The sequence below is a fragment of the Ixodes scapularis genome, unplaced genomic scaffold (assembly GCF_016920785.2).
Source record: "Ixodes scapularis isolate PalLabHiFi unplaced genomic scaffold, ASM1692078v2 PGA_scaffold44__24_contigs__length_19508400, whole genome shotgun sequence".
NCBI lineage: Eukaryota > Metazoa > Arthropoda > Arachnida > Ixodida > Ixodidae > Ixodes > Ixodes scapularis.
In genome coordinates, this window is record NW_024609873.1 from 12,893,268 (window position 1) to 12,919,563 (window position 26,296).

Consider the following 26,296-nt stretch of genomic DNA (forward strand, 5'->3'; position numbering starts at 1 on the left):
CTTGAGGTAGTTTCGGTTTTACACTGAAAAAGAAAACCGAAAGTTTAGATAAAACCTAAGATAGACTAAACGTTTTGTTAATATTTTACGAATATAATAAAGTGACATTATTATTATTAATACATTGATTTACTTAGTTTTGTCTTCAAACAAAGAAAAAAAAAGAACAAAAAGAAGAGACTTTTCAAAACTGCGCAAGACCATCGCTATTGCAATCAGCTTCCGTTCGGCCGCCGTTGGAGTTTCAGAGAGTTCGAGCATCGCTTCCTTTTTACGTTTTAGCCGTTTTTGCGGATATTTTAGATACCTTACTTACGAATACCGTGCTCAATAACAGCAAGCGATTACTGAGAGCTGTGAGACACAGCGTCGCAAGTGGCGGACAGTCATGGCCGACTGGTGCAAGCGAAGGTGAGAACGTTCCTTTTGTTTCTGCGAAGTGCGCCGCTGTTTCAAACTTTGTCTTGTACCGTGTGCTTGCTAAGCTATGCTGGACTCTCACTATGCTCTACCCGGTTTTATTTCGTTATTTGAGAAGAGCGTATCTTCAAAATTTATGGCTCTCTCCGCAGAGTGAGAAAGATTCGCGTGCGGCGGAACCGAGGGCCAGCCGAGGGCCTGTCCTGGGCGCCGTCCCTACGACCGTCGCCCGACGACGCTTTTGCGGAGCGTTCAAGTACAGTCTGACGGCAGTTCAAGCAATCACAGGTCATGCCAGTTCTAAGGTGTGGTTCCAAGACTCTCTCGTGAACGATTTGTTTCATAAAGCGGGAGCGTGAAAAACGTTACAAGAGCGAGCAGCATGATTTCTTGCCCGTGCTGATGCCTGTGCCGTAGAGACAGACGATCTCTTTGCGTATGCCGAAACGGCACGCTTTCCAAGTTTGCGATTTTGTGTTGTGAATAAAGTGAGTTTGGATGTCACGTTTTTTAGTGGTGGCGAAAGCCGCTACAAAAGGCAGAGCAGTTAGAAAAAGCAAAAGCATGAAAAAAATATTAAAAGGACCTGATTATTCGATGGAGTTGAAAGACTACCGACGTACCAACTCGCCCAGTTATTCTTCGTCAAAGAGTAATAGCCAATACTAATAAATTAAATAAATGCAAATTTTTAATTGGTTAGAAATTTATAATTGATGCAGTACAGCCCTACCCTGCTCTAGTGCTTTTATGATGCCAGATAATGTGTAAATATATAGGATAGTTCATAGCAACCATTTATGTCCGACCCATTATATTGAATCTTTTCTCTAAAAGCTCGAAGTTATATAAAAAAAGTACTTATCATAAATTAAGCCGCACCACTGAATGTGTAATAGCGTATGACTTCTATGTGTGTTCACAGCAAAAGAAAAGGAGACATTAAGAAAATGCCAATCATTTTGTTTACTCTGTGTTAGAACTTCTTTCAGGTATCAGGTTTTCAGAAACGATAATGTCCGATTTTCCTCGCCCTTTTGTCAGGATGAAGTTGTTACTATCTTGCCTTCCTCACATAGTGGTCCTTTGAGCGAATTATGTGATGTTATATCATAGAGTGGCATAGGGTAATTTTCTCTTCTCTTTTTACGCAGGATGTAATGGCATACCATCATCACAAGGGAGAGTGTACAGTGAGGCAGGCTCGGAAACTTGAATAAAGTGATAAGTAGGATTTCAATTTCTGTCTTATCAATTACGCGAAGAACACTGATCATAATGTTTGTATGCTACACATACATACTTTTAGTTGAAAAAAGCAGTGCACCTCTTCTTTATGGCTTTTCTCACACAGTTTCAGAAGACGCCGGTACGTCATTCTCACGAGGAATAGAGCTGCCAAAGATTTCCTCGTTAATTTCCTGACTCATTTTTAAGAGTGCACCTCCCGATGGTGGCGCCTCTGCATTATCATCATCAATTGATCGAGTTGTCAACGGCGTTTCTTAACATTTCACGAGAATGGAGCCGTATGAGATGAAATTTCACAGGTTGGAATGCAGCCGTTCAAAGAAACACCTTTGAAAAGTCAGCTTTTTAAATGCAGGCGCCGATTTTTCTGGTCAATTTGAGACCGTTCTTTCCATTCAGAACGCCCGACATACAGGGCGTCCCAGATAACTTGTACCATACATAAAAAAAACACCGGAGGGCTCTGCAGGAGTGAAATCAACTGTCGTTAGCAAGTGTCTTGAGAAAGTGCACAGATCTTTTTAATGCACCTGGTTATGTAAATAACTAAGATTAATGAGCTAACCTTTCAAATATTCTTTTAAGGGCCAAGATGTCAATTGTAAAGTTGCAGGGCGCATTGAGAAACACCCAATTAAAGTGTTTGAAACATAATACGTTTTCGTGCTTTTTTCCGGCCTTCAAAAAACGCTCATTCGCGGCGCGCTCGCACGCCGTGATTGGGGAAGCGAGTTGTCACGGGGTATTTTTTTGTTTTTCGCGGGCGTTTTTTTGAAGGCTAGGGAAAAAGAGCATGCAAAGCGCACCTTGTTGAAAATGGTTCAATTGGGTGTTTCTTAATGCCCTCTACAACTTTCCATTTCACACCTCGGCTTTTAAACAAAGATTTCTAAAGTTAGCTTGTTACTGTTAATTAAATTAATAGGCGTACTAAAACAATTTCGTGCACTTTCGCAAGAGACTTTCTAACAGTGTACAGATGGTTTCACTCCCGCAGAACGCTCCGTTTTTGTTTTTTTAAAGTTTGGTGCAAGTTATCTGGGACACTCCGCATATATGTACTAATAGTGTACATTCAGTACACTAAAAGCATGCATGGAGTGTACTAAACGTGCACTTATGGTATGCTAAAAGTACACTCGAGGTGCACTTATGGTATACTACATATGTACTTGGGGTGTACTAAAGGTATACTATTTTGTTTCATAAAAGTGTGAAACTAGTACGATTTCAGTACATACCCTAAGTTCACTATTAGTATACTTTCAGTATACTGATTTTGAACGACTTTTCGCTAAGGGCTGTACCCGCGTTACTTTTTTCGGTAATATGGTAACATACTCGTTGCATTCCAAAAACACTAACGGGTACCGTACTAACGTTACTTAATTCGAGTACAGGGTAACGTAGTTACGTTACTCGTTGCATATTCTTCCCAAGTCCTAAAACAAATTACACTTCAGTATTATTTTGTTTTTAGGCGGCAATGGACCCTTTCCGAAATTCAGTCTGGCCACTTTGACCACCATCATCATCGGAAAAATGGCAAATGTGCCGTACTATACTCTTTTTCACCTCAACTTGTGCACCGGCGAATTCTCCTCAAAGAGAATTGTATCAGTGCGCCAACCAACCAGAGTGCCGGGTGTCCTCACCCGCACTCCCACTGGGAGGAGTCAGAGTGCATGTTGACAGTTGATTCAGCCAGCGGGTTGCAAGCAGGTTTGTGGCGTGCGTATTCGTAGCGGTCGCTCAGGTCGCTCGCGAAAGAGCGGGAGTCTGTGCTATCAAACCGCACTGGCCGGCATCTCAACAGTTGCAAGGAAATGTGATGCATAGAAAACATGATTTGCAGCTATCGTCGCGCTTCGTCGCCATCGCTTTCAATCGGGCATGCGGACCGCGTTTGCAACTTCGCTGCCGCGCAACATTCGCGCTTTTTATGTTGCCTGGTATGTGACATGCACTTACGTTACGGTCGCGGTTTTGTTGAAAAAGTTTATATTGTTTGCTTCTTGAACTGGTAGCTTGCGATTTCAGTCTCTCCAGCGTCAAATACCACGCCCGCGAACGGCTCTCTGCTTGATAGGCATGCGAGATGTCCGACAGCATTTGGAAATGACTGGTAAAGTGCCAGATTGCTGTAACAGGCGGATTACTCAGCAGATTCTCAAAATAGTGTAAAACGTGTTTTCTGCAGCTGAAGTCGACTGCATCAAAGCCGGGAATGTGGAGTGGTGAGAATTGTGGTCTAATATGAGCAGTTATACAATACTGTTGGTCTAATATGAGCAGTTATAGTAATATAATCAGTCAACAAGAAAACTGCAAGTATATCTACAAGGTTTATTGTTGGTAACAAGGAGCATACCACATTCATAGTAGCTCTGGTTCATGTTCTGTGTTCATTGCAGGCCACTGTCCACAGCTCCTCTAGCCCCTGCTTTTTTGCTGCGATGACATGTAGCATTCGAAGTCGAAAAATTGTATGATCAAATGGTGGATATAGACAGCATTGGTTGTTCTCTTTCCCCCCTCCCCCATGGTAAAACCGCCTAAAACGAACAATTTCGGTATTGTACTGTACTGCCCAAAACAGTTTCCTGTTACAATGCTTGCATTGTTTGTTCCCAGTTCTCTTACCTTCGAGAAAACAGATGCAGCTGTACTACATCTGGGCACTATAACTGACCGCCCCACATCCACTTATTTTAGTACGGAACTATGTCACTTCATTGCAGGTCTAATCCTTTGAATCACTATAAAATATTTCTGGGACAGCACCAGCATGCATTTGTGTATAGCGAATGTACTTGTGGCAGCTTTTGTTTGCAGTGCCACAGCCCTGCATCTTTGCGACTCATAACCTTCTTGAAGTTCGTATTTTGTACATCCCTAGGATGAACACAGGACAAACACTAAAAGGCCCTTTCGTGTTTGTCCTGTGTCCTAGGTTTACAATGTGATGTAAGCTCATGAGCCAAAAACTGGTAACACAAGCAAATTCTGTAGACCTGCACTGTTCAATTAGACCTCGGGCACTTCCTGTGTACTCTGCATTCAACGAACTGCATTTCTGGCGTCTTTGGGGCCAGGGGTGTTCTAAAATTGAATTCTGCTGTGCAAGTCTATTCTGTAACCTTTGCTGTACCCTTATTATGCTGTTATATTGTGTACGACAAGTGTGTATGATGTTTGTGATTGGGAGGGGGAGGGGGGGCGGCGCCTCGTGAGGCAATTCTGTTTGCCTTTTGTGTCAGCTCTTGGGCAACGACTGTTTGTATGTTGTTGCCTAAATAAAGATTCAATCTAAGAGGAACTAGCAGATGCGTGCACACAAGCCGGTGTAAGCTGAAGACATGCTAAATCCCACAATATTAGCCTGGGAGACGAGAAGGGAATGGAACGACGTCTTGAACATGGCTCGGTGTTTAATATTTCTGTGCAACATAACGGAGCCGACTCGTCGTGTTGCTGCAACAGTTCTCGAAGTGGTAGGGCTTCAATCAAGATGACGAGAGTTAGTCCACACAGGCAGGCCGCCTTGTTTTCAGAGAACGCTTCACATAGGCTTCCGAAGCCGCCTCGTCGTGTTGCTGCAGCCGTTCTCGGAGAGGCAGGGTTGCATACCAGATGTCGGGAGTCAGCCCACACAGACAAGGCCGCCTTGCTTTCAGAGAAGGCTTCACGTAGGCTTCCGAAGCCGCCTCGTCGTGTTGCTGCAGCCGTTCTCGGAGAGGCAGGGTTGCATACCAGATGTCGGGAGTCAGCCCACACAGACAGGCCGCCTTGCTTTCAGAGAAGGCTTCACGTAGGCTTCCGAAGCCGTCTCGTCGTGTTGCTGCAGCCGTTCTCGGAGAGGCAGGGTTGCATACAGATGTCGAGAGTCAGCCCACACAGGCAGGCCGCCTTGTTTTTGGAGAACTCTTCAAGTGGGCCTCCGAAGCTGCCTCGTCGTGTTGCTGCAGCCGTTCTCGGAGAGGCAGGGTTGCACACCAGATGTCGAGAGTCAGCCCACACAGACAGGCCGCCTTGCTTTCAGAGAAGGCTTCACGTAGGCTTCCGAAGCCGTCTCGTCGTGTTGCTGCAGCCGTTCTCGGAGAGGCAGGGTTGCATACAGATGTCGAGAGTCAGCCCACACAGACAGGCCGCCTTGCTTTCAGAGAAGGCTTCACATAGGCTTCCGAAGCCGCCTCGTCGTGTTGCTGCAGCCGTTCTCGGAGAAGCAGGGTTGCATACCAGATGTCGAGAGTCAGCCCACACAGGCAGGCCGCCTTGCTTTCAGAGAAGGCTTCACGTAGGCTTCCGAAGCCGCCTCGTCGTGTTGCTGCAGCCGCTCTCGGAGAGGCAGGGTTGCATACCGGATGTCGAGAGTCAGCCCACACAGGCAGGCTGCCTTGCTTTCAGAGAAGGCTTCACGTAGGCTTCCGAAGCCGTCTCGTCGTGTTGCTGCAGCCGTTCTCGGAGAGGCAGGGTTGCATACAGATGTCGAGAGTCAGCCCACACAGGCAGGCCGCCTTGTTTTTGGAGAACTCTTCAAGTGGGCCTCCGAAGCCGCCTCGTCGTGTTGCTGCAGCCGTTCTCGGAGAGGCAGGGTTGCATACCAGATGTCGAGAGTCAGCCCACACAGGCAGGCCGCCTTGCTTTCAGAGAAGGCTTCACGTAGGCTTCCGAAGCCGCCTCGTCGTGTTGCTGCAGCCGCTCTCGGAGAAGCAGGGTTGCATACCAGATGTCGAGAGTCAGCCCACACAGGCAGGCCGCCTTGCTTTCAGAGAAGGCTTCACATAGGCTTCCGAAGCCGCCTCGTCGTGTTGCTACAGCCGTTCTCGGAGAAGCAGGGTTGCATACCAGATGTCGAGAGTCAGCCCACACAGGCAGGCCGCCTTGCTTTCAGAGAAGGCTTCACGTAGGCTTCCGAAGCCGCCTCGTCGTGTTGCTGCAGCCGCTCTCGGAGAGGCAGGGTTGCATACCAGATGTCGAGAGTCAGCCCACACAGGCAGGCCGCCTTGCTTTCAGAGAAGGCTTCACGTAAACTTCCGAAGCTGCCTCGTCGTGTTGCTGCAGCAGTTCTCGGAGAGGCAGGGTTGCATACCAGATGTCGAGAGTCAGCCAACACAGGCAGGCCGCCTTGTTTTCGGAGAACTCTTCAAGTGGGCCTCCGAAGCCGCCTCGTCGTGTTGCTGCAGCCGCTCTCGGAGAGGCAGGGTTGCATACCAGATGTCGAGAGTCAGCCCACACAGGCAGGCCGCCTTGCTTTCAGAGAAGGCTTCACGTAGGCTTCCGAAGCCGCCTCGTCGTGTTGCTGCAGCCGCTCTCGGAGAAGCAGGGTTGCATACCAGATGTCGAGAGTCAGCCCACACAGGCAGGCCGCCTTGCTTTCAGAGAAGGCTTAACATAGGCTTCCGAAGCCGCCTCGTCGTGTTGCTGCAGCCGTTCTCGGAGAAGCAGGGTTGCATACCAGATGTCGAGAGTCAGCCCACACAGGCAGGCCGCCTTGCTTTCAGAGAAGGCTTCACGTAGGCTTCCGAAGCCGCCTCGTCGTGTTGCTGCAGCCGTTCTCGGAGAGGCAGGGTTGCATACCAGATGTCGAGAGTCAGCCCACACAGGCAGGCCGCCTTGCTTTCAGAGAAGGCTTCACGTAGGCTTCCGAAGCAGCTTCGTCGTGTTGCTGCAGCCGCTCTCGGAGAGGCAGGGTTGCATACCAGATGTCGAGAGTCAGCCCACACAGGCAGGCCGCCTTGCTTTCAGAGAACTCTTCAGGTGGGCCTCCGAAGCCGCCTCGTCGTGTTGCTGCAGCAGTTCTCGGAGAGGCAGGGTTGCATACCAGATGTCGAGAGTCAGCCAACACAGGCAGGCTGCCTTGTTTTCGGAGAACTCTTCAAGTGGGCCTCCGAAGCCGCCTCGTCGTGTTGCTGCAGCCGCTCTCGGAGAGGCAGGGTTGCATACCAGATGTCGAGAGTCAGCCCACACAGGCAGGCCGCCTTGCTTTCAGAGAAGGCTTCACGTAGGCTTCTGAAGCCGCCTCGTCGTGTTGCTGCAGCCGCTCTCGGAGAAGCAGGGTTGCATACCAGATGTCGAGAGTCAGCCCACACAGGCAGGCCGCCTTGCTTTCAGAGAAGGCTTCACATAGGCTTCCGAAGCCGCCTCGTCGTGTTGCTGCAGCCGTTCTCGGAGAAGCAGGGTTGCATACCAGATGTCGAGAGTCAGCCCACACAGGCAGGCCGCCTTGCTTTCAGAGAAGGCTTCACGTAGGCTTCCGAAGCCGCCTCGTCGTGTTGCTGCAGCCGTTCTCGGAGGCAGGGTTGCATACCAGATGTCGAGAGTCAGCCCACACAGGCAGGCCGCCTTGCTTTCAGAGAAGGCTTCACGTAGGCTTCCGAAGCCGCCTCGTCGTGTTGCTGCAGCCGCTCTCGGAGAGGCAGGGTTGCATACCAGATGTCGAGAGTCAGCCCACACAGACAGGCCGCCTTGCTTTCAGAGAAGGCTTCACATAGGCTTCCGAAGCAGCCTCGTCGTGTTGCTGCAGCCGTTCTCGGAGAGGCAGGGTTGCATACCAGATGTCGAGAGTCAGCCCACACAGGCAGGCCGCCTTGCTTTCAGAGAAGGTTTCACGTAGGCTTCCAAAGCCGCCTCGTCGTGTTGCTGCAGCCGCTCTCGGAGAGGCAGGGTTGCATACCAGATGTCGAGAGTCAGCCCACACAGGCAGGCCGCCTTGCTTTCAGAGAAGGCTTCACGTAGGCTTCCGAAGCTGCCTCGTCGTGTTGCTGCAGCCGCTCTCGGAGAGGCAGGGTTGCATACCAGATGTCGAGAGTCAGCCCACACAGGCAGGCCGCCTTGCTTTCAGAGAACTCTTCAGGTGGGCCTCCGAAGCCGCCTCGTCGTGTTGCTGCAGCAGTTCTCGGAGAGGCAGGGTTGCATACCAGATGTCGAGAGTCAGCCAACACAGGCAGGCCGCCTTGTTTTCGGAGAACTCTTCAAGTGGGCCTCCGAAGCCGCCTCGTCGTGTTGCTGCAGCCGCTCTCGGAGAGGCAGGGTTGCATACCAGATGTCGAGAGTCAGCCCACACAGGCAGGCCGCCTTGCTTTCAGAGAAGGCTTCACGTAGGCTTCCGAAGCCGCCTCGTCGTGTTGCTGCAGCCGCTCTCGGAGAGGCAGGGTTGCATACCAGATGTCGAGAGTCAGCCAACACAGGCAGGCCGCCTTGTTTTCAGAGAACGCTTCAAGTGGGCCTCCGAAGCCGCCTCGTCGTGTTGCTGCAGCAGTTCTCGGAGAGGCAGGGTTGCATACCAGGTGTCGAGAGTCAGCCCACACAGGCAGGCCGCCTTGCTTTCAGAGAAGGCTTCACGTAGGCTTCCGAAACCGCCTCGTCGTGTTGCTGCAGCCGCTCTCGGAGAGGCAGGGTTGCATACCAGATGTCGAGAGTCAGCCCACACAGGCAGGCCGCCTTGCTTTCAGAGAACTCTTCAGGTGGGCCTCCGAAGCCGCCTCGTCGTGTTGCTGCAGCAGTTCTCGGAGAGGCAGGGTTGCATACCAGATGTCGAGAGTCAGCCAACACAGGCAGGCCGCCTTGTTTTCGGAGAACTCTTCAAGTGGGCCTCCGAAGCCGCCTTGTCGTGTTGCTGCAGCAGTTCTCGGAGAGGCAGGGTTGCATACCAGATGTTGAGAGTCAGCCCACACAGGCAGGCCGCCTTGCTTTCAGAGAACTCTTCAAGTGGGCCTCCGAAGCCGCCTCGTCGTGTTGCTGCAGCCGTTCTCGGAGAGGCAGGGTTGCATACCAGATGTCGAGAGTCAGCCAACACAGGCAGGCCGCCTTGTTTTCGGAGAACTCTTCAAGTGGGCCTCCGAAGCCACCTCGTCGTGTTGCTGCAGCAGTTCTCGGAGAGGCAGGGTTGCATACCAGATGTCGAGTGTCAGCCCATACAGGCAGGCCGCCTTGTTTTCAGAGAACGCTTCAAGTGGGCTTCCGAAGTCGCCTCGTCGTGTTGCTGCAGCCGTTTTCGGAGAGGCAGGGTTGCATACCAGATCTCGGGAGTCAGCCCACACAGGCAGGCCGCCTTATACGCAGAGAAGGCTTCACGTGGGCCTCCAGCAGTTCCCGGAGAGCACAATGGAAGAAATACTTTGCCACACTGCTTACATATTAAGTGGCTCCACACCTGGAATGTGTGGCTGGCCTGATCCAGAGACAACTTCATCGCAGCTTTCATCTTCATAGGAGTCGTCGCTGACATCTCCGGCATTGATTTCGATGATGATTGGTGCAACCTCTCTGTCCGACAGGCTGTCATTCTCCCAGAACTGCTTTTCCATCTTCTTAACATGCTGTATAGCAGCGGTCCAGTTGTCTTTCGTGACATTCTTGATTGCCTGCTCTAGAAGCACCTTCACATCTTTTAGTTTGAAAGACGAGTTGCTTCGTGCAACCTCATTCTTCACTTGCCCCCAGATAAGCTCAATGGGATTCAGCTCACAATGATAAGGGGGCAGCCTAAGAACCGTGCACCCAACAGTTTCAGCACGTGTGTCCACTCGGTAGCTGAGGAACTTGTGTCGCACTTGGGAGACTAAAGAAATTAGTTCCACCTTGAGCATGTCTTTGTCCCAGTCAATTCCCTTTGAGCTTAGCCATTCTTGGATGACACTCTTGGTTGAAGATTTCGTGGGGACACACTCCACGCGTCTTGAGTGGTAGGAAGCGTTATCCATTACAATAACGCTTCCTGGCTCTACCTTGGTCAGGAACAAGTCAAACCAATGTTCAAACCTGTTGCCATCCATCTCGTCGTGGTAATCGCCCGACTTCACTCCATGAAAAATGTCGAGGCAACCTTCCACAAAGCCTTGGTCACCCCCAACGTGAGTGACAATCAGTCTGCTGCCTTTGCCAGATGGATTTTTGAGACCGGTGCTGAGGCCGCGATTTCCTGCGTCTCTGGCAGAACGCACCGTCGTGTCGACCCAGATCTTGTTGATGGTGTGTCCGGCGTTGACCCACGTTTCGTCGAGATAATAGATCGCCTTACCCTCTGCTCGAAACTTCAGGATTGAGCGGAGGTACTTCGCACGCCACACAAGGATGTCGTCCTTCTCAATGAGAAGAGAGTTGCGACTCCTCTTCTGCAGCTCGAACCCAATGTCATGCAAAAGACGGTACACAGTCGATGGACTCGGTTCCACGGCGACCTCATCATCCTTCAGCGCTTCAATGAGGGCTTCGCGTATCTTCGTGACGGTCGGGGTTTCGTTCCTTCGAAAGAAGCCGTGCACGCAGGACCGCAACGCAGACAGCACAAAAGAGTCGTACTGGACTAGGCGACGACGGGTGCCAACCGACTTTGGGCGCTTACCAGTTGGAGTTCGAAGGAGCCCGGAATTCGTGATGGCTTCCTTCTTTATGGCAACAACTGTCCGTGCTCCGACGCCAGTATACTCAGACGTCAGCTGGTATAAGTCGTTCCTCAACCTGTCCGGGTATTGTTCTCGCAGCTTGGCGTACACGGAAAGAACCATCTGCTTGCAATCGCTCGAGAGCTTGCGTCCTTGCCGATGCTTCTTCCACAAATTTATAGGTGTCGTGGCGGCTGGCTTACGTCTCGACGGCGGTGGAGATGGAGCCATGGACACTACCTCAACGATATCCACAAAGGAAATACGCTGAATAATAAAACAGAACGATAAAGTTGTAAAAAATATCTGAACACGCAGAAGAAGAACGCAATCGGGCCGAGCGCGTCGAGCATTCGATTCCCCGACTACAACAACAACATGACGTCACCGAGTTAACCGGACGCGTTCGTAAATTCAACAGAAGTAAAGAAATAGACACTCAGGCTGCAAGTCTTGCGCCGTTTAAGTGGACAGTTTGACGGTACAATTGTTTTATTTGAGAGAAGATGTTAGCCAAGTCGGGAGTGCTGTATTTATTAAGAAAGCAATTCTGTTTGTGAACGACTCACTCTTCCGTGAACAAACGAACGCAGTCAGTAGGGCCTCAGTCACCACGCAGCGACTGCGTGCGATTCGTATTTTAAAAAGAATCACACCAATAAATTTGGACATATGAAAAATTATAGCTCAAAACGTGCTACATAATAAGCCCTATTTAAGATGATTGGATTATCACGATTACGACGCTCGTATAGAACTTTTTCTTTGTAGACACTTTTTTGTTTATATTTGATTCAAAAATGGCGGAGGAGCGCTTCGTGGTGGTGCGACGGTGACTGGCCAATGCGCGGCCTGTAGAGGTGGAGCCTCCGGTGCACAAGTTGGGGTGAAAAAGAGTATAATGGCGGCCTTCTGTTTACTGATGAAGGAAGAAGTTGAAGATGCTCCATAGCAGATAACTGGAGGCTTATACATTCGTGACGTTAGCACGATGCGAAGCAGGAATTGAAAGCAAGATCTCCGTAAGCGTTCATTTCTAGCTCGGGAGTCGGGACCCAGCCAGTCTGTTGGTAGCATCAAGGTGATCCAAAGCCCCTTGATTTGTAGAACTTTATCAAGCCGTGTACGTGGGTTGACGCTTCACTCTGACTGGTTGCATCTTTGTTTCTATCGTCACTGAAAGAGATTGAGATGGAAATGTACAGTGAAGCGCACACTGTCGTTTGCCGTTAACTTGCGAAAGTGACGGCACCCGATAAAATACGGCAGACTCCATTTTCATGGCCGCCATTAGTACGGCAAAAGCTAAACTGCCATTATAGCCACCAGATGGCACTGAATTTCGGGAAGGGTCTATTCATGTGGCTTTTTTTTTGTTTTTCGGTGTCTTTCTTCGTGTTGTCTTTGCGAGTAATTAAGTGAAGCTATAAAATAATACACTCATGTTCAATTTCGGCACGGACATAACGTTTCTTGAAATATGACGCTTATGCATACCTCTAAGGTCAAAGCAGTAAAGCGTGCAATTAATAATTTAAAAGGTAACGCAAAACTAACGTGCGTTACTTTTTGTCGGTAACGGTAACGCGTTCTTTTTATTTTAGGATAATGTAGGTCAGTAACGCGTTCCTCTTATTTGCAAGAAACGAGTAACGTAATTAGTTTCATTTTTCGGTGACGGCTACAACACTGGCCACGGGCCGGTCGGAAGATCTCCGCGAGCCGGATTCGGCCCGCGGACCGGTATTTGGAGACCACTGATTTAGAGGTTTAGGTGTTTTAGGAGTTTTCTTGAACGCAGCATTACGCGTTTCTATACAGATTCTAATCTTGCTAATACGTTTATTTTCCATTTTTGATTTGTTTTAAATTTTTTTTTGTTTTACTTACAATGCCCGAGCGGGACGTAGGAAAAAAAAGCATTGCTGTGCGACGAGTTTACTATCGCCCTAGAGTTCAAGTGAGAGGAAAACACCTACTTCTGGCGAAAAAAGGGTAAATCCAGAACTTTAGCCTCAATGCCTGCAAAAACCACTCAAAACACAAAACAATAATTTATTAAAATTACATTCTAGCATCTGTAAGATCATTAATGAACACTTTCCGAGATTCAGTCTGGCCACTTTGATAACTATCATCAACTAAGTGTATATATTCTGTACATGCTGATGGCGGCGTTTTGATGCCTGGTGATGAAACAATTCGAGCACGCGCACCGATAGGGAGTCAATATTCCAGACGTTAGTTACACTCCATTTCACATTATATTGGACCTCAGGCGACGCTACGAACTCTCTCAGCCAATTAAGAGCTGCCAGCGTGTCACATGACCTCGCGCTCCACGCGCCGCCGGGCATATACAGAAGATCACGTGCAATGTTCTCCGCGCTGGAGTAGCTGCGCTGTCGCGTAGCACCCGCTGCCGTCCAATTTAAGGTTGAACGGAGCATAGCTGTTGTTCAATGTCACGACGGCGAGACTTCAGAGCTTATATGAAGTACCCCTATTTAAAAAATTCATTTATATGAGAAATATTTGTGTCCAATAAACATATATCAACCATAAAATATATATAATATTATAAGAACCATATAAGAAACTCATCACAAGATTCCTTATAGGGTTATTATATGTTCCTATATATAATATATAGTAGTTCTTGCATAGTTTTTATAAGGTACTTATATTTTTTTATATCTGTTATGATTCATATGTGTTCATTGGACACAAGAAATTTCTCATACAAATGACTTTTTAACTAAGGACTTGTTTGAGAGTCTCATGTAAATCCTTCGATCGTTAGGCTTCGGCACGCCCCAGACAGTGCATTACGATTAAATGTGGTGAATTTTATTAAGAGTTTTACTGAACTAAGCACCTGGTGCAGAGTGGTAGTTTCTTGACACCATCGGAAACTGAAACGAAAAGAGAAATGAGTGTGGAGCGAAGAACACCGTAAATTTCACACGTCTTTAGCTTGCAAACATTAAAAAAAAAAGTCATTTGAATCACTACTTTTGACAGGGCCTATTATTGGCGACATCAGCGATCAAAAGCGTCGCTGTGATCAGCCTTCCACGATTGGCCGAACGCTAACTATGACGTCGGAAAGGGTTTATCATTGACGAAATAAGAGGAATGGAAGAACTTTAATTTTGACGGTGTTGGCAGTGTTCCTTTGAGAGCGCAATGATTTCAAGGTTCCACCGTGCTATTTACAAACACCGTCGAACTTCTTGTTTGCAAGGTAATGAAGTCACAAGGGGGAACCGTAGGAGGGCGCCACTATAACATCTCGCCGCTAATAAAAGACAGAAAAACACCATTGTCACATATGTCTTTTTTATTTCTTTTGTAAACAATAGACCGATCTCACTAACCCCTCATTGACAATGAAAGCGGATCCGCGTTCGCAAAGCGGTTGCGAACGCGGTTGTATGAAGATCCAGTACAATTGCACGCGCACTTGATGTCCTCGCGTGCGCGTGCAATTGCACTGGATCTTTATAAAACCGCGTTCGCAACCGCTTTGCGAACGCGGATCCGCTTCCGGTGTGAATGAGCGGTAAGTGCTCCCCGCATACGTGGCGATGCCATAAATGTAGTTCATAAGAAGCGGGCGGCCGTGCACGAGACAGCTCGTGCCAATTAGTGCTGGCTGCCGCCATGTTGTACAATTTGGCCACTAGACAGGTGGCCGTTCCCAATCCTGAGTATTTTACGCAGAACTGAGTTGAGATTTGTATTGCGATCGCTGTAAAAAACGCAATTAACTATTTTTCAATACTGTTAGTCCCAGATATCAGTGTATAGCTCCGATAAAAACCTAAAATACAACACCGCGGCTCGCGTCATTTAGCGGAGGCATTGCGAAGCTGCCCCCGTCTTATGGAGCACTGCCGGCGTTGTCTTTGACCGCGAAAAACGACTAACCAAAGAGAGGGTGGCGCTAGAGCACTGCACGGAACGGAATTTCTTGGCCCGGCCCGACCGGCCCGGTAGAGACACGGCCCAAACCCGGCCCGAGCCCGACAGAATCTTTAATTTCTAGGCCCGGTCCGACCCGGCCCGGAAAGACGCTGCCCGGGCCCGACCCGGGCACGGCAGAATTTTTCAGACAGAAGCTTGACCCCGGCCCGAGCCCGAAAATTTTTTTAAAATATAAGCCTGACCCCGGCTCAAGCCTGACAGATTATATACATGAGCCGAAAAGAGTTTGCAGGCTTTAACCTAAAAACAGTTTAAACATAAAGCGAGAATATTTTTTTTAAAATTTGTTTTAAACCTGGAGCGAGCTTTTTTGACGCGATAAATATCCCGACTTAGACGATGTATTTTTGAGAATATGGGAAAAATATGCAGTTCATAAGTGTTTTTCAGAAAAAGCAAAAGTGGCCGATATCTTATTTATGAATTTCTTGAAGATATCTGGCACTTTTCGTTGTTCAATCCGTTTCATGGAGAACTTTCTTCTCTACATGTTTTTGTAAAGAAACAATAACAATCATGCTAGTGCATCTTTCAAACGCTGTACAAGCCTAAGATTATTTAAAATTAGCTTATCTTTGGTGGCATAATAAGGCCCCCTGCGCAAAGTAGAAAGTCAAGCTTACGTTTTTTTTCTCTTTTTTTAGTTTGAAAAGCAGAGGAAAAATACACTTATGTTGCACCCTGCGACTATTCTGCCTTCGTTTTCTAGACCGCACTTTTTCACTGTGCTGCTGGAATCCGTACGTTTCTTTTGATTCACGTGAAAACTTTTCAAATGCTAAACGTCTCTTTTTTTTTTTTAACGGCACCGTAATGATTTTACATTTGGTTTGTTTGTTTTCATTGAACCTAAAAGATCAATGAGCACCACTTTTTGTTATCAACAATTTGAAATTTGCGGCACACGACTGCCCAGCCATGGCCCGAAAAAGTTTTGCTCAAGCCCGAGCGCGGCCCGGGCCCGAGTAAATGGGTGCTACCCGGCCCGAGCCCGCCCCGCGAGTCGGGCAGGGCTCGGGTCTTTGGGCTGGCCCGGGCCCTTGCAGTGCTCTAGGTGGCGCGCGCTCGGCAGCCCCTTTCTTCCCGCCTTCGGTCACGTGTCAGGCATGGCCCCGGGGGGGGGGGGGGGGGGGAGGGGGGGAAGGGCAGCGGGAAATATTTGCTTCTTACATGTTCTGCGCTCTGCTTTCAGTCATGCCGCGCCGCGGAGGAGCAGGACATGCTGCCCGCTGTCCTCACCCGCGGAGGAGCGGGAGCGCTGCCCGCTTTCCTCCGCGCCGCGGACAGCGGGGCGCGTCGCTTGTAGGAATGCGTGTAGGAATACTTTAATATTCCTAGGGAGAGAGAGAGATGACGTGAGAGTAGTTGGGGACGTTGTCCTTGCGGGATTGCTGAGCTGGTTCCCCATGAAAGAAAGTAGAGAGAAAAGAAAGAAAGGGGGATAAAGGAAAGGGGGAAGGAAAATTTAGAAAAATAAAATAAAGATGTGAACGCGCTGAGAGTTAATGTCGAGTTATTTCACAGGCGGTTTGCGACACCGGATTCGAAAAAGTTCAGTGGCAGGTGTTGTATTATTTGGCGGCGACGGGCTGAACCACATGGATAGATGATGTCCTCGGCGTCTGGATCACGAAGTCCGATTCCGGCGAGCCCAGTGACGAACCGGTGACGTGGATCGCTACATTCTTCGCACTTGAGGAGGATGTGGCAAATGTTTTCTTCATCGTTGAAGTTCGGACATTGGGAGCTCTTTATTGCAGATATTTTAAAAAGAAACTCATCTGTAATTGCACTTCGGCTGCGTATTCTTATGAGGAGAGTGCTCTTCTTTCCTCTAAGACTCTTTGTGACGCATGGATTATGTTCGGAGTATGTGGTCGGAGAAAGTTCAGTTATGTAACTCTTGATAGACTTTCGCGTCGCATTGAAATCTGTTGGACAGGGAATAGTGCGCGGCAGTCCATGTGCCGCTACTGCGAGTTTATCGGCTTCGGAATTACCAAACAATCCCACATGTGAAGGCGCCCGTTGAAACGCAATGTTCAATCCAGAATAGTGCAACTGCTTTAACGTAAGTTGTCTGGTGGCCGTCGTTTCGGTCATGGCGTCAGGATTAGCTAGGCGTTGAAGGTAGGCTCTTGAATCGGTGACCAGCACTACAGTTCGTACGGTATGCGAGGTAATGCAGTTAAGTGCTTGCTCCAGGTACGTATCCAGTGGGGCGGGGGGGGGGGGGGGCGCATCCGAAATCCCCCCCCCCCCCCCCCCTCCGAAACAAAATCCTGGCTACGTGCCTGGCTTGCTCAATTGCCTTAAGCTCTGCCATGGTGGAGCTGACCACCGCTTGAAAACGGCCGATCCATGTCGTGTTTTCCTTCGGTATAACAAAGGCGCGCGGTATAGCGCTGCACGTTTATCATTCCTACATGTAGGGAGTCTTAAGTGTATTGTTTCGAATTGAACTTAGCTGCGCTCTACAGGGTGAGGTCGAAAAAATGTTTTCCGTAAAAACACAATTTGAACCTAAAATAAAGGAAGCATAACGTTTCTCGTCGGTAGTGTTATAAAATATTAAATCTAAACTATCTGTGTGCGGTGCTTTGTTAAAATCTAGACGTAAAACGATAAGGTCACGTGTCTAATGGTCAAAATGTGCAACATGGCGGAGGCCGGATGGGAGTCACTTTCGGCTGCCAGTTTATCGCTCTACGCCCCCTACCTCGATGATTACGAACAAGAAATGGGACATGAATATCGCATTGGTTGCACAAAATATGTTGTCTAGATAGTCGGAAGGACAAATACATTACATAAAAAAATTGAAAAATATAATAAAAACATTTCACTAAATCTTACAGTAGCGTAAACAAACACAGTATTTAACAGTCAAGGGCATTTTGTATCCGAGCATTGAAAAGCCTAAGCGCTAATTTACAGAAAATGGCAAGAGAGGAGAAAGAGCAAGAGGCACTGATCTAGGAGTTTAGTAAGGCACACATCAATTACTGCATTTACTCGAGTAATAACCGCCTATTTATGAACAAGGCCCTTGCGTCTACTTTCCCGCACAGCACATATACAGCCAATGATCGCGTTGTGCATAAATAACGTAGCGAATGACAGATCAAAAACACGATTCTCCATACAAGTGCAATCTTCACAGACGGTATCTTCGTGCGCAACCGTTATCTCTGTCCTGTAAACCACTGGTATTATGCTGTCGATCGCGCTGATTAGCCATCCCCGTGCTCCGCGGAAAAGCGAACCCTCGAGTATAGCCTTCACTGCATTCCTCTATGGTGGTTTCACGTGACATACTTCCGCCTCAAAACCTTGCCAGACGCCAAGTGGATGAACCTTACCCTTATGTTATAAGTGGAAGCAGTGTTTTTGAGATCGCTCGAGTTCTTCCTCATTGTAATGAACTGCTCCAGCCAGGGCAGCCTGGAGCATAAAAGAGCTTCGGCTAGACTGGAATTTTACACATACCGGTCTGTATTCGGACGGCAGACGAGCTGGCGACAGAAAAGTCAAGCAGTCGACGTTGCCCGGCAGACGTGAAACGTTATACCATCACAGACGTTTATATAATCGTTCAGCAGCGTGTCCAGCCTGTTCAGCCAGACGCTTACGCTCATGGAGCTCTTCAACAGATAATTTAGGGCGTTGCATCCGTACACTTGGAATGATAAACCTGCTGATCTTCCAGAAACCTCTAACCGAATCCTCCTCACCCACCCCGCCTCCTCGACTACATTTCCTCCTCGCTTCCCCCCGGGTCACATGACCTTCCCGTTAACCAATCAGCGCCGAGTACCTCACTTCTTCTCTCCAACCCGTCAATCAATCAGCACCGAGCCTCGCGTCCATGCTTTTATCTAGGCTTCACTTTTGGGTTTCAGAAACGCCGTTCACCTAGACAAGTAACGTTTCAAGTTAGAATAAACGGAGTAAGCCTGTGTTTACAGGGTCCAAAAATGCGTCCCTAGTTGCACTTACTGGGTTCTGTCGTCGATAGAGTTCGAGAAACGCTATACTCGCGTGTTTCACCTACGCCAAAAACGTAGCCGATAACTACTCGTTTGCTTGCAAAGTGGTGAATGCGGTTCATAAACATGGCAGAACGCGGCTTACTGGAAGCGGAAATGAGTTACGTGAAATTGCCCTACAGTGTCTGGCAATAGTAGAGATTCGCAATTTATTTTCATTTTACAAAGTTTATTTCAATGTGCACAAAAATTAAAAAAAAATCAGAGAGCAGGGAACTTAAATGCTACCCGATACAAGATTCCCTACTCTTCAGCGGTATACCTCGCGATCCCGCCGATCGCGTCTGAACGGAACCTTACATTGCCCAATAAAAAGTTCCTGAGATCTACGAGCAGCTTCACTCAACTTCGATTCAGAAAGATTGTGTCTTCCGATGTTTTGAGCATGTTCCGATCTCTCTCTCTCTCTCTCTTTCTTTAATTTTGGAAGGTAGCTGTTGCGCCTTGAGAGCGCTCGTAGGGGAAAGGAACAGGACGACCCAGCTCTGGTGAACGATTTACTTCAACTTCCTCCTTTTCTCTCTTTTTCGCTCTCATGCCCGCGCGCCAGGAAGGATCGTTTAAACCTTAATTTTCAACACCCTCCCCCCCAAATGAGCAAGCCGCTCATTTGATCACCAGTTCTCAAATGGGTAGAGCATCTGCACGGGCATTCATGTGCAGGAGGGTAACATGATCGTGCAAGATCGCACGTGGCCGTCTCTACCGTGAAAGACATCGGTGACGCGGACGGTTCTCCACAGGTGACGTGGGGTGTTGTCATCGTGCAGCAAAACCACGTCCCCAACTTTCGGTGTGCAGCTGCCAGCAAGTCGGGCGAGATGTGATGAGCGAAGCTCTCGGAAATATTCTTGCTTCCAACTTTTCCAGGATTGGCTTATGAGGCGCTGCCGATACTTCCAGTGGTGGCAAAGGGTTTCCTAGACGACGCCTAGGGCGGTTCGACCTCGGGCAGTGTGGTCAGTCTTCTCCCGATGAGCAAATGTGCTGGCGTCAAGGCTCCTGGCTCGCCAGGATCTGCGTGGAGGTATGTCAAGGGCCGCGAGTTTACTGTAGCCTCAACGTCAATCAAGATAGTCGTCAGCTCCTCGAACGATAGGCTCTGTCGTCCAAGTACCTTTCGGAGGCAGACCTTTACCGAACGCACCAGTCGTTCCTACCAACCGCCCCACCATGCCGCTCTCTCCACGATGAACTTCCACGTGATTAGCTGCGAAGTGCAGAAATCCTGCAACACTGGGTTGCGCATTATTTCCCATATAGCCCTCAGGTCTTTCGAGCCCTCTTGAACGTAAGAGCATTATCACTGTAAATCCTGCTCGGTATTAATCTACGAGCCAGAAAGCGTCGAAGGGCCAGAAGCCAGGGTGTCGTGGTTACGGAAGAGACGAGCTCTAGGTGTACAGCTCGAGTGGTTGCGCGAGTGAAAAGGGCAATGTACGCCTTTACGTCGTCACCGTCGGTCTTGACGAACCAAGGTCCCGCAAAATCGACTCCTACGACTTGGAAGGGGTGACCCTCGCGGACTGTGTCCCGCGGTAGCGGTGCGACTGGTGCACTGGCTCGCTGGCTGTGCAGAAAAGCGTCGGTATACTCGACACTGGCCGATCACCGCCTTTACCGTTCTCCGGGCGCTGAGCGGCTAAACCCTCTGACGTAACTCCGTCATCGTCACCTGAACGCCTCCATGCAAGGTGCGCTGATGGGCTGACGCGGCTACTAGCTTACTCAGGGGATGATCTTCCGGTAGAATAATGGGATGACTAGCACCCTCCGGAAGTAATGCGTTATGTAGTCGGCCGCGGATCCGCATAACGCCAGCCTCGTCACTGAGAGGTTGTAGATCCTTTATCTTTGATCTTGCCGAGATTTCTTCACTTCGGGAGAGGGAATGAATCTCAGCGTCAAAGCATTCATGCTGAGCATGTCTTATCCACAAGAACTCTGCGTTTCGAATTTCCGCTGCCGACAAGGAGAGCTCCGTTGACCCTCTCGGTAGTCGACAATTTTGGACGAAGCGCAGGACCCAAGCCGTGACCCGCAGCATCCTCGTGTAGCTTCCAAAGTTCTCCAAAGTCAGAAGCGGGTAAGGTACAGTTGCATCGTGGAGCAAGACATTCACTTTATGTCGTCTTTCCGCTTCGATATCGCTGGGCAGATCATTGGCTGGAGACGCCGCAGGAGGCCAGTCTACCAGGTCACGCCTAAACCAATCTGGACCGAACCATCATTCATCGTAAGCACTGAGCTGCCTCACGGTCTTTCCTCTAGTCATCAAGTCAGCTGGATTCATGCTACCAGGACAGTGGTGCCAGCTGGAGGGATCACTCTTGGCTTGGATTTCCGTTACCCGGTTGCATACGAATGGTTTCCAATATGTCGAAGATCCCCTGATCCAACCCAGCGTTATCATGGCGTCCTTCCAGTGCCATACTTCGATGCCAGTGTCAAATACGTTTGTTCGCAATGATACATCAAGTCGTGCTCCCAATAGTGCTCCCATCAATTCGAGACGCGGCAGGGACAGCGTCTTGAGAAGAGCAACTCTGACTTTAGCGATAATTAAAGTCAAGATAACATCTCCTGTGTTGTTCACGACGCGCAAGTATGCACAGGCCCCGTATGCGCTAGGACTGGCGTCGGTGAATACATGTAGTTGCAAAGAATTCAGTTCCCCATCCATCCGCAAGAGACATCTCGGTGTCGTGACTAACCTTAGATCTCTCAATTCGGTGCACCACGCCATCCATTCTTCACGCAAGTCATCTGGCAGCTCATCGTCTCATCCCACTCCTCGCTGCCACATTCACTGAAACAGCATCTTCACCCGGATTACATAGGGGGCATGGAATCCAAGGGGATCGAAAATTCGAGCAGAAGCTTGTAGCACGGAGCGCTTTGTATTTCGGTTCGAGTTGAGTATGTCCTGTCAGCATGTCATCAACGTAGAACGAGCGAAGTAGAGTATCTGCGATGGGTTTCCTCTGGTCTCTCGCAGATTCCAGGTGATGGCGGAGTGTCGCTGCAAGTAGAAATGGGCTCACAGTAGTTCCAAAAAGTACTCTTGTCCCTCGCCATTCCTCTATGACAGACAGTGGCTCGTGCGGTCGAGACGCTCTGGAAAACCATAGAAAGCGAAGGGCATCCCTGTCTACTTTAGCGATGGCTATCTGCAGGAAGGCCTTCTGTATGTCGGCAGTGACCGCCACTTTTTGCTTCCGGAACCGTAGCAGCACTGGCAGGAGTTCCGTGTTCATCTTCGGGCCCGTCTCCAGGTGTTCGTTCAGGGATCCAGTGTTTAATTTGGTCCGTGAGCTGAGGCGTCGAAGACGACTCGAAGCTTCGTTGTCGCTGAGTCCGCTCGAACCACTGCTCGATGAGGCATGTAGTAGACGGGTCCACTGTTCTGGCTGTCCTCTTCGACTCTTTCTGCATGCCCATCAACCATATAGCGTCTAATTGCCTCGTCGTACTCTGTAACGGTGCCATCCCGCTTCAGTCTTCTGATCAGGCTATGTAGTCTTTTGTGGGCTACATCATAGTTGTTTTCCAAGTATGCTGAGGTGTCCTTCCAGGGGAGAGCGACTTGATAGCGCCCTCCTTTCATCGTGATGTTTTCGTTGAAGTGTTCGATTACGTTCTTATGGTCCTGCATTGTAGTCGTTGGCTCGTCCACGATGCCAAGGCTGTCTAATTCCCAAAACTTTTGCAAAGCGATGGAATCATCTTCGTGACTAGCCCTGACGCTGAGAGCACACACAACCGCATTCATAGAACATAATAACACCTGCGCTGCGGTGGTCGGCCCTTGGAAGGTCCATCCTAGCACAGTTGAAATGGCCACCAGCTCGGTGGCAATTTCAGCGCGTCGGATCTCTCCCGTAAGAAGTCACCACATCTGGTCAGCCCCTACGAGAAGACTTATAACGGCTTTTGATTTCACTGAGGGGAACATAAACTCGTCCGCGAGCTCGCCCGAGAATGTTCGTATGAACGAGTGGTTGACCGGTGTTTCTGCAAGCTCCTTACATATGAACGGGTCAACCACGGCCTCCAATATATGGCTCGCCGTAGCGTACTGGCTTCGCAGATGGAGACGCACGACCTTTAATCGTTGGCTGGAAATGTTTGTTTCTGTGCTTGCGAAGATGTTAAATTTCAAGTCGAGGTACCCTATAGTGTCCAGTTAAAGCTTTGTGGCCACTTCTTCTCGGATGAATGTTTTCTGGCTTCCCCATCTACGATGCCACGGATGTGTGCAGATTTCTTGTCAGTCACAATCCAGCCCCTGAAAGTCTGCAGGAGAACGCCGTTGCCGCCAGGTGAAGATGTGGAACCTGCCGTTAAGACGTCGGTGGCCTCTCCGCTCTCGGTCGGAGCTCCACGATGAGGTGAGTTTGGCCGCCACTCTGGGATGCACATAGAGACGGCATGTCTCCCGCCGCGCGTGGTACATCAAGCCTTGGTGCGACAATCCTGAGAGCGATGGCCTCGTTTCGTGCATCGGAAACATCGGCTATCCTGTGCAAGCCGCCTTTTCTTCTCATCTAAGGAGCTCCCTGAAGAACATGTGCTGGCAGCATGATTCTCCTTTCCACAGAAGAAACAAGCGTCATCTAGATGACTTGAGTTTTGCAACACCATTGTTGAAGGAATCGATATAGTCTGTCGAGGTCTGGAAGCCCAGGGTGAAAGATTCGCCGATGGACGCTCGTCGCGTGAGGATCGCTCGCGGCTCTCGATTTCCACCCGTAGAAATTGTAGCAGATTAGCCAGCTGTTTTCCCGTATTCCTCGATGTATCAACCATAGCCTCACAACGTGTCGCAGTACTGGAAGTGGCGGCAGTCTGTTCGGGGAGAGTAGGAGGAGCCAGTTGTGGCATATAGCTCTTGATGCGATAGTACTCCACTACGATGTGTGATGGCAAGCTGGTCAGAAGTATATCAACCAGCATAGTTGCGTATGTATCACTCGAAATACCCAGGGAACGCAAGCCACGGATGTTTGTTTGCACGTGATCGTAGACGTTCCGTAGGCCCTGTACGTCGCGCTCAGACTTCACAGCTGGTAGCTTACACAGTCTTTCTAGAAGATTCGCGTTCGAGTCGTTGTTTATCACCGAAAAGTTCGGTCAGCATCTCTACCGCATCTTGGTAAGATGCAGCTGTGGATTGTAGTCCAGAAATCATACTGGCTGCTGGTCCCACGAGAAGCGAGCGCAAGTACTGGAACTTCTCCGGCTCAGAAAGACTTGTGTGGCAATGTACCTCGACGTCGATTTGCTCCCAAAATGGTTGCCATTTTGTGAGCTCACCTTGGAACTGCAACAGTTGTAGTTTCGGGATCTTCACTCCAGTCAACTGGGAGCTGCTGCCTTTTTCGCCTCCGGAGCGTGGCGGTTGCGGTGTCGTTTGTGCTCGCACCTCACTGACAATCCTTGCGACCTCGTCCTCGAAGTCAGCCACGGTGTTGTAGTCCTCCTCTAAGTCGTTGTCGTCGATGAGGGGCTTCATCTCCTCATTGACTTTCCGAAGCTCGTCGTTGCTAGCGAGCAGTCTGTCACGCAAACTTTCAAGTCTCTTGGAGTCCATGGGGTCCGACTCTAGCGCAGCTCGTATCTCATTAATCAGCTTGGTGTTCCGGCCGCGTCGAACCGCTCGTTTCTTCTTTAGTCGATCCATATTCACCAATGCGGCGTCCAACTTTGTTCAACTCCCGGGTTTCGGCACCAAAGTTTGCGCCTTGAGAGCAATCGTAGGGGAAAGGAACAGGATGACCCAGCTCTGGTGAACGATCTACTTCAACTTCCTTCTTTTCTCCCTTTTTCGCTCTCATGCCCGCGCGCTAGCAAGGATCGTTTAAACTTTAATTTTCAACAGTAGCAGCTCCCGGAGTTCCCTATTTCTGTAACTAAGAGCAAAAGAAAAATAAATAAAGAAAACAAAACGAAATGCACACATGGCATTGCTGCATGGCATAGCATGCACATGGCATTGCTGCATGTGTTGGCCCTGTCACAGAAACCCGGAGTTTTAATACCAAAGTGGATGAACATTGGCAATACGACATCTTACTTCCAGAGTACTGGCATCCGCACCATTGCTCGAAGTAGAAAAAAACAGAGCTTCAAAACAAAACGCGTGATATAATTATGTGTTACGTTTCTGCGGGTATTGCACACGGGTGTTTTAGAAAACATCATTGCAATGCTCTTAAAGGCTACAAAAAAAAAACAAAAAAAAAACGCTCAAATAAAATTGACGCAAATCAGCGTAATGCTCAGGTTCCCAACGTGAGCTCCCGATTTTGGCGAAACTCATTTCGCGAGAAATGTGTGTATTCGTTCTTGCTTCCTTTTTTTTTTTTCTTCGTTGTGCGTTGCCTTGGATTTATTGTGAAAAGAAGAAAAAAGCGGCGAGAAGGAGAGAGGTAGGTAAGAGCGGCCCGAGGAGATTCGATCAGGAGTGCTCCTTATTCGCTTTCCTTCGTATCTCTATAGAGTCTATGCTTGTGCCGCCTATCATAAACGTCGCAAGGAGGAACTGAAAAGTGGGATGCGTTTTTCGGTTGGCAAATAGGCGTAACAAATCTCCACTGCAGCGCTTAGTCTTGTTTTATTTTTAAACTTATTTCCTTCTTGATGGTGTATCGTTCAGCCTGTTGGTTCTTTTTGCCATTTCGCTAACGTCGTTTGTTTAGCTGCTTTCTCAGGTTCTGTCTATCTGGCGCATAATGTTCTACGATCACTATCTCCTTGGATTATGTATTTTCTATAGTATATCTACCTTCGAGTTTTTAATTATTTTTTATTCTTCGATTTCTTTGTTTGGTGTGGACCTGAAATATAATGCGAAGTTTTGATCTGAAATGGTCCAGAGTCGTACCTGAGGCATTCGTCTCCAAATGCACCAATATTGCCTCCGGCTGCAGGCGATGTCTTGGGCCCTATATTGTATCATTCGCTGTACGCCCCCCCCCCCCCCCCCCCCCCCGCCTTTCCCTTAAAAAAGATAGACTCTTCTTTTGTACAAATTTATTCTACTTCTAAGCATTTGTGTTTCCTCTTAAGCATCGTGTTTATGGCACCCGACTAACTTCATGCTCCCGCAATCGCGCTCGGAAATGCTATAAAAATTATAGTACTTGAGCCGAAGAATAATTTTAACCAATTAATCGGGGACCTTTACTTAACTAATTA

At 49.0% G+C, this 26,296-nt stretch overlaps 1 protein-coding gene across 1 annotated transcript; it reads right to left on the minus strand.

Moving 5' to 3' along the window:
• Nucleotides 1-9,803: 9,803 nt before the first annotated feature.
• Nucleotides 9,804-22,751, minus strand: LOC120845276. Its single transcript, XM_040217112.1, has 2 exons — nucleotides 22,560-22,751; nucleotides 9,804-10,754 (listed from the first exon to the last, which is right to left on the minus strand). Exons 1-2 carry the CDS (start codon nucleotides 22,749-22,751, stop codon nucleotides 9,804-9,806), a joined length of 1,143 nt encoding a protein of 380 aa, XP_040073046.1.
• Between the last annotated feature and the right edge of the window lie 3,545 nt (nucleotides 22,752-26,296).